Source organism: Sus scrofa, chromosome 6 (genome assembly GCF_000003025.6).
Source record: "Sus scrofa isolate TJ Tabasco breed Duroc chromosome 6, Sscrofa11.1, whole genome shotgun sequence".
Classification (NCBI taxonomy): Eukaryota; Metazoa; Chordata; class Mammalia; order Artiodactyla; family Suidae; genus Sus; species Sus scrofa.
In genome coordinates, this window is record NC_010448.4 from 114933891 (window position 1) to 114950357 (window position 16467).

Here is a 16467-nt window from a genome sequence, read left to right on the forward strand (position 1 = left end):
TTAAGGAATCAGTAAAGCAACTACAGAAAAGTTATTCTATTCCTAGTACACATTTAAATCACCCATGGAGATTTTTGAAACACATGATGCCCAGGATCCTCAACCAGGGATTCTGACTTATTTGGCCTAAAGTAGTGTCTACACCTTGATATATTTTTTTAAATGACCCAAATTATTTTAATATGCAGCCAGGGTTGTGAAACTCTGGGCTACTTGAAGGAACATACTTCAAGGAAGGGATCATTTTGACTCAATAGTCAGTTGAGGTCTTTAAGGGTTCAGTTTGAAATAACGTAAAGAGATCTTGAAAAGCTTGGTGAGACCATTTCATTTAATCCTAGACTTGAGTTTCATCTCTGTCCTCTGACATAGAGATCTATAAGCATTTAAGATCCTGCCATGCTAAGGATATAAAGCTAAATAAGGCATAGTTTCTTGTTTGATGTTTAAGATAAAACCTTGTTTGATGATTAAGATAAATAGAAACAATCTTTTTCTAAATTTTTAATTAAAGTAGAGTTGATTTACAATGTTGTGCCAATTTCTGCTGTCCAGCAAAGTGACCCAGTCATACATATATATACATTCCCCTTCTTATATTATCTTCCATCATGGTCTATCCCAAGAGATTGTATATAGTTCCCCGTGCTGTCCTGTAGGACCTCATTGCTTATCCATTCTAAATATAACAGTTTGCCTCTACTAACCCCAAACTCCCAGTCCATCCCACTCCCTCTCCCTTCCCCCTTGGCAACCAAAATCTGTTCTCTATGTAGAAAAAAATCTTTAAAGAAATTTCTAAGAATTCTATATACTTATCACAAGAATAATTTTGCACAAGGACAACTGCAGTTTATTCTCTAATTCTTTCTTTCTTTTTTTTTTTTTTTTTTGGTTTTTAGGGCCACATCCGCAGCATATGGAGGCTCCCAGGACAGGGGTCGACTTGGAGCTACAGCTGCCAGCCTACGCCACAGCCACAGCAATGCCAGATCCGAGCCGCATCTATGACCTACACCGCAGCTCACAGCAATTACGTACGGATCCTTAACCCACTGAGCAAGGCCAAGGATTGAACCCTCAACCTCATGGATCCTAGTCAGGTTCATTAACCGCTAAGCCTTGAAGGGAACTCCTATTCTCTAATTCTTTATAACATACCAGATGAAAATTTGTGTTTTACCTTGATCTATTGCCATGACTGTAATATTATACAAATCTTTTCTGGGACCTGCGGCCTCTCTGTCCAATGTTTTGGAAGTTTCAATCAACCCCGAAATTTCGTTAATGGTGATCCATCCTTTGGGATCATTCAATTTTTTGTACCTGTTAGTAAAAAATAAAAATAGTTTTCAGCACTAGAAAATGCATCAAAATAAATTACTGTCTTAATTATTACAAATGCATTTTTTAGTATGTGGTTATAGATTTCTTTTTACCTTAAACCACTGCTCCTTCCAGTTTCAGGGTCATATGCCTTATAGCCATTGATCTTTGAGCCCACAGCCAAGTTTTCTTTAATCCGTACATATTGGACTGCAGGGCTGCAGTCGGGCCCTTCATCCTGATCCTTCACGTGAACCGTGACCAAGGCTCTGTTCATGGTTGTCATCCTGAGGGCGGCATCTCTAGAAAATGGAGCTTCATTACTTAGGCCGATTTCCAAGACCACTTGGTGGTTTTCTTCATAATTCAGTGGCTTTTTAAAAAAGGACAAGTATATTAACAGCAGGGTAAAATACATTCAGCATTTCAAAGAGCAAGTGAACTTTCGTCAATATGAACGGTGTTGCCTAAGTTCTCTGCTCCCATTTAGCCAATATTGACTTTCATCCTTTGCTAAAGAGAGGTGAGGAGTTCCCCTTGGGGCTAAGCAGTAATGAACCCGACCAGGATCCATGAGGATGCTGGTTCAATCCCTGGCCTCCATCAGTGGGTTAAGGATCTGGCACTGCCATGAGCTGTGGTGTAGGTCGCAGAGGCGGCTCAGATCCCACGTTGCTGTGGCTGTGGTGTAGGCAGGTGGCTACAGCTCCGATTGGACCCCTAGCCTGGGAACTTCCCTATTCTGCGGGTGCAGCCCTAAAAAGACAAAAAAAGTTTGAAAAAAAAGAGAAAGAGGTAATTCTTCACTAGGCCTTTAACAAGACAAGTCTGAAAGTTTCTGCAGGTGGTTTTGTGGAGTTGTGGAAATGTAATTCCTGAAATATTTTTATAGTGCATTCTTACTAAGGAAAAATTTTGGTTCTGAAGCTGAAGATAACTCAGAAACATGACAGTGTTCTTGTGGTCTTGCTTAGAGCACCAACAGGCCAACCTGAAAGTCATCTGACTTTGAGAGGACACAGCTTTATTCCACTTACTATTTATCACTGACGAGAACCCAGACATTTCACAGCTCTTAGAAAATTAGATGTTTAAACTGAAATGATGCAGTGAGTGCAGTGAGGGTTTTTTTTTTTTTTTTTAATTTTCTGTCTAAAGGAAATGATATTCCAAGTGTATGGTTTTGTTTTTTTTTTCTTTTTGTCTTTTTAGGGCCTCACCCACGGCATATGGAAGTTCCCAGGCTAGGGGTCCAATCAGAGCTGTAGCCACTGGCCTAGGCTACAGCCACAGCAACTCAGGATCTGAGCCACATCTGCGACCTACACCACAGCTCACGACAACACGGGATCCTTAACCCACTGAACAAGGACAGGGATCAAACCCCCGTCCTCATGGATGCTAGTCGGGTTCGTCAACTGCTGAGCCACAACAGGAACTCCCCAAGTGTACGTTTCAATTGTGCTGTAAGGCGTATAAGGGAGCAGTCTTTATTGCAGCTTTTCCTTTTCTCAAAATCCATACAGGTTCTCATTTCTTCTTAGGAATCTGCTTTATTTTTGCTGTGTGTTTGTTTGTTTGTTTGCTGGCTGATTCCCTCACTTATCAGTTAAGTAAAACTTTTACCCGTGATCACTATTTTAATAAAAATTTTGTTTTTGACAATTTGAGAATTATACTTTGGCACTGTCTGCAGTTAATCCAATGAAACTCACACAGTGAAAATGTAGAGGGCTAAGAAAAATATGATGTGCTTAATGGTCCTGTTATCATCACCCCCATTTTACAGAGCAGAGAAATGACAGCAAGGAGATGAATTTATCCAAGGCCAAAGGATATTCATTTGAACTCGAGTCTGAAGCCAGGTTGTCTGGTTTAAGTCCATTTTCCTAACCACCACACTTCAATCTTTCTACTTATTTGATTCACCAGCCTCTAAAATCTCTGTTTTTTTCTTATTTTTTGGCCACACCCATGGCATATGGAAGTCCGGGCCAGGGACTGAATCCGAGTTGCAGCTGCAACCCCAGCCACTGAAGTAGAGTTCTTATCCCACTGGGCCACAGGGGGAACTCCTCTAAATCTTTTAAGTCCATCCTGTGATTACAATTGACTTTTATACAGCAAATCAATTCAAACCCCTAAAACACGATTTTATATGGTACCACAAAGCTAAAGCATTTTTTTTTTCTTGGATTCTCTTTCTGCTTATCACAATAATCCTTAGCTGAACATTGAACAAGATCAAAACTGATGAGTAAAAGTTTTGGTTTAAAACTTTCTCCACAACTCCACATCTAGGTATTACCAAACTGAGATACTAAATCTCAAGTCCAATAAGAAGTCAAGTTATTTCTGAGTCTTAGAATCTACAAAATGTATGTGAAACTCCTTTTGATTCTTTTATTAATATCCTAGAAACTGCGACGTCAAAAGAGAAAAAGGATTAGTGTCTATTTATTTGCTGCTTAATGAACTCTATCCCGCAAATTGCATGCATTGCTACTGTCATGCTGAGAGTCAGAGCATCAGCTGGCAATGAGAAATGGACGGAAATTAGGAGACAGCTGCTACCCTGCAGGAGGTGCAGTTATTCCACCTAAAGTCACTTGCTAAAAGCCTTCGATTTCTTTATGTCATTTTTTTAAGGCTCAAACTGGATATTGCCTTAGTGGCTTAAAACTCTGCAAGATCAGAAATCTAGTGGGATGAAATCAGTGATTAATGAAACAATATGAATTCTCCTCAACCAGAGGATACCTTCTGGTTTCATCAATTGAAAAATTATCATTCTAATGTTCAAAGTGTTCATGTGTTCAAAAATTTCCCATATCTCAAAAAAAAAAAAAAAATGTTAGGGATCCAGCGTTGTCACTGCAGTGGCTTGGGTCACAGCTTTGGCAGCATCTTCAATCCCTGGCCCGGGACACAGCAACCCCCCCGCCAAAATATATATATATTATATATATTAAATATATATATATTATATATATATATACACCCATATCTGCACTAAGATGCTATCAACTCCCTAAAAAGTCTATTGTTGTGCAGATGGAACTGAGAAAACCCTCTATGTTGACAATGACCAAGAACTGCATCTTCATCATTCAAGCTGAGATGCACTACTGCTGTGGCTGAAATGGAAAAAAAATATCGAGATGGAAAGATTCCTCAGGACTCAGCTAAAAACTGGATCAGTTCATACTCTACCATTTCAAAAATGTTATCTATCATGGAAAATTATAACACCCAAGAATGTGGTATGACTTCTAAAAATACTGATATTTTATAATTTACCAAGTGCTTTCTTTTTCATTATCACATTTGCATAGCTACTAGGGAGGCAGAGAGAAATGTTATTTATGCTTTACCGATAACTCAGCTGTATTTTCCAGTATCACACAGCCAGGCAAATCAATTCAACAGAGTGCTTAAGAGCAGATACTTGGAATCAAAGAAACATAGACTCAAATCCTGTGTCTACTACATCCAAGCTGTGTCACTTTGGTTAGGTTTCTTAATGGCACTAAGACTAAATTTTCCCTTCAGCACAATTATAAGAATGACGTTTAACATTAGCTCACGTAGTAAGTGCTTTACCCTACAGGACAATTTTCTTTCTTGTTTTTGGGTCAGGAATATCAAATCAAGGATGCTTTTCTGCCCTCACAGCTGTATCCTAGAAGGTAACAGTGCATTCAAAAATATAATATATAGAACAAAGAATATGTTCGTTGAGTGCTATTTGATGTAATATTGTATTTCATCCTCAATATCATCTTTTATTTATTTATTTTTTTTGCTATTTTCAAGAAATAGCAAAAAAAAAAAAAAAGACAAAAAAAAAAAAAAAAAAAGGAGCGGCCCAAGACATAGGAAAAAAAAAAGGACTTCCCGTGTGGCTCACAAAATATCATCTTTTTAAAAAGATCAAATACAACCAGGCATGTAGTCGGGGAGGGGGGAGAGTATGAGTCTCTAAATTATTTCATGTAAGAAATAGTTAAAGGGAGTAGGATATTTATCCCAGAGAAGGAAAATCTCAAATGGGCATAACACCCTTTTCAAAGGATTATACCTGTTCTGTATAGCTTTAGAGATAAAACCTGGCCAAAGACATGGGTTACGAGGAAAATAATGTAGGAACGATAGACGTAAAGGCTTTTGAGGATCAGAGATTTCCAGAGATGGAACAAGCTGCCAGTGGAGATAGGAAGAGCCATGCAATCGACAATGGTAAAGCACAAGCTGATGTCTAATAACTGGTAACAAAATTACAGAAGAAAGGCAGTATTAAAGCAGAATAGTTGGATTAATTAAGTTCTCTTCCAACTCATCAAGTCTAAGATCCGAAACTATTTAGTTGATGAAACCATTAGTTGACGAACACTTAACTTGCCAAATTGCCAATTCTCATTATTACTGTACCTTTACAACACAGAGAACACCTTCATTAGTTTCTTTGTCTGTAGTGATTTTGAAATGTCCATTTTCATTGCCCTTTAAGATAGTAAAATTGGCTCTCCAATTGGCAGTGTTAATTAAATCCTTATCTTCTACAGGTATTCGCAAGATTTCCTTATTGACTGTGTTTTCCTCTACGGATACTTCATACTGAAACAGAGAGAACTCATTAAAATCTTACCTTATAAAGAAAATTTTTACAAAAAAAAAAAAAAAAAAAAAAAAAGGCTTCTTCCATTCCAAAAGTCGTGCTCTTACAGTTTTTGCCTAATTATTTTAAAAGATAAATCACAAAACATTGTTTTATTAAGGGTTCCTTTTTATTTTTATTTTTATTTTTTCTTTTTACTTTTTAGGGCTGCACCCACGGCATGTGGAGGTTCCCAGGCTAGGAGTCGAATCAGAGCTACAGCTGCTGGCCTACACCACAGCCACAGCAATGCAGGATCTGAGCCGTGCCTGTGACCTACACCACAGCTCATGGCAATGCCAGATCCTTAACCCACTGAGTGAGGCCAGGGATCGCACCTGCATCCTCACGATACTAATCAGGTTCATTCCTGCTGAGCCACAATGAGGACTCCCTGAGGGTTCCTTTTTAAATGAATGAAGAACTTTGTTACAAATGAAGACTAGTGCTATGGCCTTGAACAAAAGGGAGATAATATAAATACTCCTATGAGTAAATAAAAGATATCTATATGTCTGGTGTTTCATTTTATTGATAAAATATGCATATGTCCTTCAAAGTGTATTTTATTAGATAGATTAAATTAAAAAGGAAAATAGAGATCAATTTTGATATTATCTACTTACAGCATTTTGTCTGAAAGTGGGTAAATTGTCATTTGAATCTTTCACTGTTATGATGCAAGTTGCTGTAGTCGTCAACCCAAAAAACTGACCATCCATGTCTTGGACTTTCATTATCAATGAGTACTTGTCTACAACCTGAAACAAAGCAAATATTTAATTAGGTTTGAAAACCTTTGTTTAGATTTGTAAAGGAAACCTCAATTGCACACACTTCTATTTGTACGTATCCATGCTTTTATTTTATTCCCTATTTGTATATACCCAAAGAATTTGGTAGATAAAGATAAAGCTGAAAAGGTAGGTGGAGGTTAAATTACAAAGATCCATAGTAAGAATGTGGACTTATGAGTTAAGTTGCAGGTAACAGGGAAAGGTTTTGTGGGAGTCACATGGGGAGCACAAAATAGGAACCCTTGAGTTTGTTGGTGTTTATTTGTTTTGTTTTGTTTTTGGCCGCCACGTGGCATATGGAGTTTTTGGATCAGATCTGAGCCACATTTGCAACCTACGCTTCTGCAGCAGCAACCACAGATCCTTTAACCCACTGTGCAGAGCAGGTGATTGAACCTGCCTCCTGGTGCTGAAGAGCTGCCGCTGATGCCATTGCCCCATGTTGAGAATTCCACATTTGAGTTTTAGAAAGAATATTTTTAAAGAAAGTTGAGCATAACTTGGAGTGAGCTGAGCTAGGATTCAAAGAAACCAGTTAAAGACTCCTGAAATAGTACAAAGCTGAGGCATTAGCAATGAGGGCAAAAAGAAAGGGTGATGGGAAAGTTATCCTAAGTCAGAATGGAATCGGACTTGAGAACCAACTGTATGCAAAGCTAAGAGAGAAAGTGGGGGTTGAGAATGCTGCTCAGGTGTCCTCCTTGGATAAACAGGCAGACAGAGGTATAACCAACCAACACAAGAAGAGAGTAATTCTCTGAGGAAGTGAACACTAGCAAGGTCAGCCAGGAGGGGACAAAAAATGAGTTTTGTCTGGCGTACATTAAATTTTATGGGAACTTTAAAGAGAAAGGTCCTGAAGGCAGCTAAATAGATGGTCCTATAATTAAGGGAAGATCAAAGCCAGGAATACCAATCTGGTAGTCATCAGTGTGTAGATGGTGGTTGAATTTATGATAAGAATTAGATTTTCTGGGAGAGGTTCAAGGATGAGAAGAGCTGAGGACATAAAGAACAACAGCATTTCAAATATGGGCAGAGAAATACTATCAAAGGACAGACACTCAAAGGATCAGAGAGGCCAGGGGAGAGCCAGAAATCCAAGAGAAGAGAGACTTTTAATAAATGCCAACAATGAAGAGAGTTTTGATAAATAGAGTAAATGCTGGATTAGGCAATTAGGTCACTGCTGACTTATGCAAACGGAGTTTGCAGATGGTATGTTGATGATGAAATGGAGTCAGGGGTTTGTGGCACAATCACCTCTGCTGCTTTTCTCTTCTGTGTTAGTATTATTACTATTATTATTTGGCTGCACCTGCAGCATGCAGAAGAAGTTCCTGGGCCAGGGATCGAACTCCCACCATAGCAGGGACCACACCAGAGCCTTAACCTGGTGGGTCATCAGGGAGCTCCTATCTCATTTTTCTTTAGCCACGCCTTTCATTCTTTTACTCTTCTGCATTTTCTATTTCCATCTATCGCTTCCTTGGTTATTTTAGTTAATCTTTCTTTCACATTGAAAACCAGCATTCCTACCCTGAAATGCTCCTCCTGCAGGCTTGAGAATTCCCAGAAACCCTGCTCTTTCTTCTTTTAAATGCAGTTTCTCTAGCTCCCTTGTTCATTTCTTTACTTCCTTTCCCTACAACACATTTTATGGTTGTTCCCCACAAAATCCTGTTAGATGTTTTTGATTGAGCAAACAGACTTGGGTTTGACACCGAATCTATATCTTACAGGTTGTGTCACCTTAATTTTTTCAAATTTCTCTAAGCCCCATTTGTCAATATTTAAAATGTAGGAAAAAATCCTTGTTTTCACTTGATTGCCACATCATCTCTACATATTCCACTGAGACAAAAACACATTGATATTGTTCCCTTCCATCTTCCCATTTATTATTACCATTGTGTGTTCTATCACATAGAATGTCCTGACCCCACAAAAATAAAAATAATGACAAATAAAACCTTTGTACTATTTTTTATCTTTATTATGGGCTCTCTCTATTCCTTCCTTTTGCTCTGGTTTCAAAGCCCATGGATTTATTCTTTGTAATCTCTCTCCCAGTCATATTGATCCTTCCATTTATGTTATTCTAGTTTTAGCGGGAACCACTGAAGTATTCCAGTAAAGCTAGTTGGTACATATGAAATTGATCTGCCTCAGTCAACAATGCAAGACTCTGAGTTAAATATGGGCCGACAAAATATACAAGAGCAACAACAAAAGATCAGAAGATTCAGTGTAGTAATTTGACCCGGGTAAGTCAATCAATCCTTCTGACTGTCACATTTCTCCTCTACAGATTGGGTATAACACTTATCTAATACAACAACAAAAAAAAGAAAGATGAACTAAAATTATGCAAAAAGAATTTGAACACCAAATGCAATTTACATGACAGTATACTATCATCCAAACAGTGTTATAGATTTTTAAGAATCCATCAACTTTACCTCAACTAATTCTTTCTTGATTAAAAGTACATATCTAAAATGACTGCAGAGGGATCAGGGCATAAACTACACTCATGGAACAAGTAAAACTAATTGTCCCACAGGAGAATTGAGCTGGAATACTGTCCTGGAACCAACTAGCCATACCCAAAAAATAAAATAAAACTCAATGATATCAACTTTCATAAGCAATATCTTTTATTCCCACTGCTTCTGAATACGAATTGATCTGTATTTCTATTCCTCACAGTGTCTCTTACATAAGGAAGTAGAAATAATATAAAAACAGGTAACAAAGCCAGGAGTTCTTACTGTTTTATGCCAAAATAAAATGAAATAAGAAACTCCTACTCTACAGAGAACAAATAATAGTAAGCTAGCGGTGGTGAGTTCAATCCCCAGTAAAATGATATGCTATAAACTGTGAAAGTTACCTCTCTGTCCAAATTCTGAGAGACTGTGGTGATTACACCTGTGCTGGGATGCACAGAAAAGAGCCCAGGTGATCTTGGTGTCTGATTCAAAATGCTATACTTCAGGCGTGTATGCATCGTGTCTGGTTCATCTTTGTCCGTGGCACAAACAACTCCCACTGTAGTACCTACATGTTTAAAAAAACAGTGTTTAATTTCCAGAATTGGAAAATGTGTTTAAGTGTATCTACACCTTTCAAATTTTAACAATGATGCTGAAAACCTCATTTAAGATGTATTTCTTTTTTCTTTCTTTCTTTTTTTTTTTTCCATACCCAGGGGATATGGAAGTTCCTGGGCCAGGGATCAAATCCAGGCCACAGTTGCAACCTATACCACAGCTGCAGCAATGCAGGATCCTTAACCCACTGAGCCACAGTGGGAACTCCTCACAGCCTTAAATATGTGATAGTAAATTTACTAAAAACTTATCTAAATAGCATCCAAGAATAATTTCAACACATATTTGTACATATTTCAATAACTAACCTAGCTGGAGAGATAAACCATGTCTGCTAAGAAAATCATATTTTTTAAACTTTTGCTCAATAGCTAAATCAAGGCTGTTGTGGGGTATAATTGGATAGATGATCAAGCTGACCTTTCAAATCTCAGTCTCTCCTTTCTATGATATTTGGGAGGAGGGTTTTTTTATAATCTTTTTAGGGCCACACCCATGGCAGACGGAGGTTCCCAGGCTAGGGGTCGAATTAGAGCTGTACCTGCAGGCTACACTGCAGCCACAGCAATGCCGGATCCTTAACCCACTGAGCAAGGCCAAGGATTGATCCTGCATCCTCACAGAGAAAATATAAGGTCTTTAACCTACTGAGCTACAAGGAGAACTCCTCCAAAAAACTATTAATGCAAGGAAATATTAGTTTTAAATAATAATTTTGTCATAATATAATACATCCTTAAACTTTACATATGTATGTGTTTACAAAGAGAGAATGTCCAAATATATGTTTATAGCTAATGACAATATGTCTGCAGTGGATGAATATGGGGATGTGAAATAATAATATTATTATAAGAAAGTAGATATCTTTTCATAGAAAAATGTTTATAATTGTTGTAAGGCATTATGTTTTCTTCCTCTTTTTATTGGCAGTCAGGAAGACATAAATACTTTTTTTTTTTTTTTTTTTTTTTTGGTTCTCCAGATACAGAATACCTTTACTTATCACCCAGAATCTTCCTGAAATCTTGATTTGAAAATTCTCTTCCATGAGTGCTATATTTCAGTATTAGTTGAGGACTCTTTGCCGAAAACCTGTCTGTGAGTTAAGGAAAACTCAAGGAACACCCATTAGTTCAGAGTATCATAGTCTTAATTGGTCTGAACCTGTGGGTATGAAATGCTTAAAGTATCCTGGTTAATCTGAGCATCAAATTGTTTGTCCTTGATTCTTCTCTGTTCCTACCAAATGGAATAGAATCCTCAAGTAAGAGTCTAAAACCAATCATCCCTCTTTGAAAATAGAAAAATTTAACACAGTCTTATACTCCTGAGGTTAAAAACATTAGGAGACAGTAGAGACAGGAGTTCCTATGGTGAACCTGACTAGTATCCATGAGGATGTTGGTTTGATCCCTGGCCTTGCTCAGCAGGTTAAGGATCTGGCATTGCCATGAGCTGTGGTGCAGGCCGAAGATGCAGCTCAGATCTGGCAATGCATAAGCTGGCAGCTGCAGTTCGGATTTGACCCTTAGCCTGGAACTTCCATATGCCGCAAGTGCAGACAAACAAAACAAGCAAGCAAACAAACAAAAAACAAAAACAAAAAAATTACAAGTCATCTATTGTAATTAAAATTCATTTTACAGGTCAGAGAACTCAAAGGAACTTCCATGAGTTCCCACAGTGGAATAATAACAGACCTTGAATCAAAAACCAGGTTTCCTAAACTCCAAACCAACTATTTTTTTAATTGAACCATGTGAGTTATAAAAATTTTAACATCTATGGCATCAAATTATCAAAGTAAAATATAAAACGAAAGAGTAGCTATAATAATCCAGTGAAGATCTAAGTAACTGCTAGAAACTTTAACAAGTAGGTTAGCAAAGTCATCCTTTATGATTGAGTTCACTTCCTTTCAACTTTTTTTTTTTTTTTGCTTTCTAGGGCTACACCCACAGCATATGCAAGTTCCCAGGCAAGGGGTTGAATGGAAGGTATAGCTGCAGGCTTACACCACAGCTCCAAGCAACGCCAGATCCTTAACCCACTGAGCGAGGCCAGAGATTGAACCTGCATCCTCACGGATACTAGTCGGATTATTTTCCGCTGGCCACAATGGGCACTCCTTCTTTCAACTTTATTCTGAGTGGTTATTCTCCATACTGCAAGTTTAAGAAGACATCATGAAATGCCACACTGAAGGGCCAACTAAGCTCAAGCACTTTGGTCTTCCACCTGTGACAGCAAGGTGATGCAAGTTTCTTTAAAGTTATTCCAGTATTCATTCTAAACTGGAAGTAGAAAAGTAGTAGTTTAAAGAGAAGAGACAATATAGCTAAGAGCTTTTAAAAAATTGCCCTCCTCGGAGTTACTGTCGTGGCGCACCGGTTAAAGAATCTGAATCTGACTAGGAACCATGAGGTTACGGGTTCGATCCCTGGCCTTGCTCAGTGGGTTAAGGATCTGGCATTGCCGTGAGCTGTGGTGTAGGTTGCAGACGCGGCTTGGATCCTGCGTTGCTGTGGCTCTGGCGTAGGCCAGTGGTACAGCTCCGACTGGACCCCTAGCCTGGGAATCTCCACGTGCCGCGGGAGTAGCCCTAGAAAAGGCAAAAAGACAAAAAAAAAAAAAAAAAAAAAAAAAATTGCCTCCTCAGTGGATGTTATTCCACCCCTTCCTAAATAAGACCTAAAGAAAATATCCACACTCATCTTAGTTTTATCATACATTCTTCCATGCATGTCCTCTCTTGGAGCTGACAATATGGCAAACCCACATAATGATAAAATGCCAACAAAGTATATAAGCCAAATATGGTACAATGCTTGAATAACTGCTATCTGCCTTTATAATTTATTGGCATCATATTGACAACACCACAAGTGCCTATAATATCTTGTAAATTACACCTTGATGGATTTGAGGGGATTCAATGTATTCTGCCAAGTAGATCCTAATCCATTATTTTAGGATGATCTGGCTTAGAATAAAAACTCATGTCTCAAAGAACGCATATAAACATTTAACACAGCACAGTTTACTCTTAAAATTTGTCTTACCATGTCTACTGCTTTCTAGAACTTCAAAATTATAAACTTCTTCTGTGAAAATAGGGTAGTTGTCATTTTCATCCTCCACTCTGATGGGCAGTGGAAGAGGCAGGTCTGCTGAATACCCATCTGCAGTTGATGCATAGGCAATCAGCTGTGAAACAGAGACAAGCAAATTCAACACCCATTATAAAAGATTCTAGCAAAAGAGATTGCTATGCTTTATCTACTACGTTCTCTGCAAATCTTTTCAATAATAAATTGCTTCAAAGATACCTATCCAATGCTTCTTTAGCATCAAATGTAGGAACCCTTTGACTAGAGTTAAGAGCATCCAGTGTTTTGTAGAAGTGGCTACACTTCAAATGAAACCCAGATCAGCAAGTCAGGGACAACTCAGGCCATTAGACTAAGGAATTAAATGTGAATATAGAACTTTGGATTATAGTCCTTATTTTCCCCATAATCATAGAGTTATATTGTGAAGAACCATTAAACTCATTGCAATGGGGGAAAAAAATCACTACCACATTATGTAAATAAGATGTCACTTATCAAACCTATTTATTATTTTATTTTATAGATCACATATTTGTAAGAGTTTTTCTAATGTAATACATTTAACAATTTCCACATTGCCAGTTAACCAAAGGCAATGTTCTATCAAATAGATTTTATTTCTTTTTTTTTTTCGCTTTTTTGCTATTTCTTGGGCCGCTCCTACGGCATATGGAGGTTCCCAGGCCAGGGGTCTAATCGGAGCTGTAGCTGCTGGCCTACACAAGAGCCACAGCAATGCGGGATCCGAGCCGCGTCTGCAACCTACACCACAGCTCACGGCAACGCCGGATCCTTAACCCACTGAGCAAGGGCAGGGACCGAACCCGCAACCTCATGGTTCCTGGTCGGATTCGTTAACCACTGCGCCACGACGGGAACTCCCCTAGATTTTATTTCTATTCAGCATGCAATTACAACACTGTCATGTTATTTACTCAGCAGCTCTTTCCTTCTTCTTTTAGGAAAAGAATCCCTCTTTTCTATGGGGAATCGGTCCCTCTGCACCACAGTAATAACCATGTGACTCCAGAGCATTTACCATATTTTATATATAGTGAAAATTATTTGAATTACTCCCCATTGTGTTTTGTTTCTTTGTTTAAGGGCCACACTTGCGGTATATGAAAGTTCCCGGGCTAGGGGTCCAATCAGAGCTACAGCTGTCTGCAACCTACACCACAGCACTGCTGGATCTCCAACCTACCGAGTGAGGCCAGGGATCAAACCCACATCCTCATGGATTCTAGTCAGATTTGTTTCCACTGTGCCACTACTGGAACTCCCTGAATTATTCCCCATTGATGTAAACTCATCCGTATCAGAATGCTGGCTTATTATGCCTGGTCTCCCACTTCTGCTTCCTTACGAGTTTTCAGACATCATCAGATAATTATCCGTGTGGAAAGAAAACCAAAAACGTAAAACAAAAGGCACAGAGCAAAAGAGGAACATTGGAAGAGGACTCTTCCAATCAACAGTGCCCACGCCCTGGAGAGAAGAGGAAGCACCAGAGAGAGAAAAAAAATCTCCTAAGCAAAGCCAACTCCTGGACATTTGCTGGAATGTATAGCTGAATACAACTGAACTTCTTTGCTTTATTTCAGGCTTACCTAACAGAGGTTGAGCTAAAGAGCAGATCAAGTATTCCAAAATATTGCAAAATCTATCTCTTTCCACTTTAAGAAGCCCTCTAAAAAGAGAATCCAGAAGACAGGAAAGACAGATGGAGTATCAGGATAGGCATAGTTTAATCATTTATAGTCATGTGTATCAATAAAACTCCTACATCAAAAACATCATATTCTTCACGATCCACTGGCTGGGTACAGTACAGATTTCCAGTGTCTCTTTCTATGAAAAACAAATTTAAAGGTTCTTGGTCAACTCCACGTCCACTTATTGAGTAGAAGATAGTATAGTTCTGTGCCGCATCAGATTGAACCTAAAAGGAAAAAGCATATGTAAATGTAAAATGTTCATTAAAGGACTGTCTTCTAAAATTCAGTTTGTGTGTTTATATTTATGTGCGTGTGTATATATACACAACCTCATGGTTCCTGGTCGGATTCGTTAACCACTGCGCCACGACAGGAACTCCTATGTGTTTATATTTTTTAAGAAATGACTTTAACAATATAAAAATCAGCCTTGTCACTTGATCAACACCCAAAGCAGTAGCGAATATCTGGCAAAAGATTTTTTAAAACCTCTGAAATTTAATGAAAAACAATGTTCAACACAAATTGTGACCAAAGAAACCTTAATTAAAAACAGTAAGATATACTGCTGTTGCTACCTCCATGATACCTTAAGGCTCTTTTGTTTTTTCAGTTCTTCAGTAACTTAGAAGTTCTTTACATTAAATTTCCTTGGTTAAAATTAAAAAAAAAAAAAAAGACAGTAAGATGTAATTTCCCATCTAGTGATTTGGCGAAGATGGGAAAGAAGAATAATACCCATTGTTGGCAGGGGCAAGGCAAACAGAGACTGATACACCAGTGAAATGAATACCAACTGGAATGTTCCTTAGAGAGGGAAACTGGCAAAAATTTTTACATGAGCTATGAGAATAAACAGGGAGGACTCTTCCTGGCAGAGGAAAAGGGAAGGGCAAAGGGACCAGACCAGGGTTGTGCCTGGAGTGTTTAAGGAGCAGCAGGGGGGCCACTGTGCTTGGAGCAGAAGAACTAGGGAGAAAGGAAGCAGAAGATGAGGAAGGATTCAGTCATAAGGCCACATCAGGTAAAAGATTCCAAGAATACTGGCTTTTCCTTGGAGTCAGATGTGGCACCATTGGAGAATTTAAAACAGGGTAATATTATCTGATTTATATTTTAAAAGGATAATTCTTGGTGTAAGCATAGATGTGGGTGGTTGGGTAGGTAAGAGAAGAAGCAGGAAAACCATTTACAGAAATTCAGGGGAGAGATAATAATTGGTTAGACTAGCATGGTAGCAGTAGGGGTGGTGAGACAGCCATGGTTAGATTCTGGACATAATTTGAAGATATAGCCAATAGGATTTGCCAGCGGGCTGGAGGTGTGGGATGAAGACAGAAGTCACTATGTCAAAGGGTGCTACTACCCTCTACCGTCTGTCCTGCCCATCTTCCTTGTATGCGAACTTACAGATGAGCACAAGGTTGCCTGGAAGAAAGACGTTTCCCAGTCTCCCTTACAATTAAGTATAACCACATGAAAAGGTCACGCCAATGGCATGTAAGCAAAAATAATACGTGCAGGATATAGACTGTGCTATGAAAGGTGAAGGAGTGTGTTGCCTCGTTTGGACACAATGATGAGCCATCTTAATATGCAAGGATGGCCAAGCTAAAACAGAAGAAGCCTGGGTCCCCAGTGATTACTCAAATGAGAATCTCTTTACCAGATCACATTTTGACGTGAGAACTAAATTTCTGTCATGCTTTAGCCACTATAATTTGAGATCTTGGTAAA

The 16467-nt window shown here is 38.5% G+C and overlaps 1 protein-coding gene across 2 annotated transcripts in view; it reads right to left on the minus strand.

Annotated features, from left to right (window-relative positions):
* The window catches only part of DSC3 (desmocollin 3), a 46930-nt gene that overhangs the window by 17132 nt on the left and 13331 nt on the right, over positions 1–16467 (minus strand). For both annotated transcript variants that reach the window (XM_021096206.1, XM_021096207.1), the window contains exons 5-11: positions 14799–14954; positions 12962–13106; positions 9677–9843; positions 6610–6744; positions 5758–5943; positions 1440–1699; positions 1184–1326 (exon numbers count right to left, since the gene is read on the minus strand). In XM_021096206.1, coding sequence (XP_020951865.1) covers positions 1184–1326; positions 1440–1699; positions 5758–5943; positions 6610–6744; positions 9677–9843; positions 12962–13106; positions 14799–14954 — 1192 coding nt within the window. The remainder of the gene's footprint in view (positions 1–1183; positions 1327–1439; positions 1700–5757; positions 5944–6609; positions 6745–9676; positions 9844–12961; positions 13107–14798; positions 14955–16467) is intronic.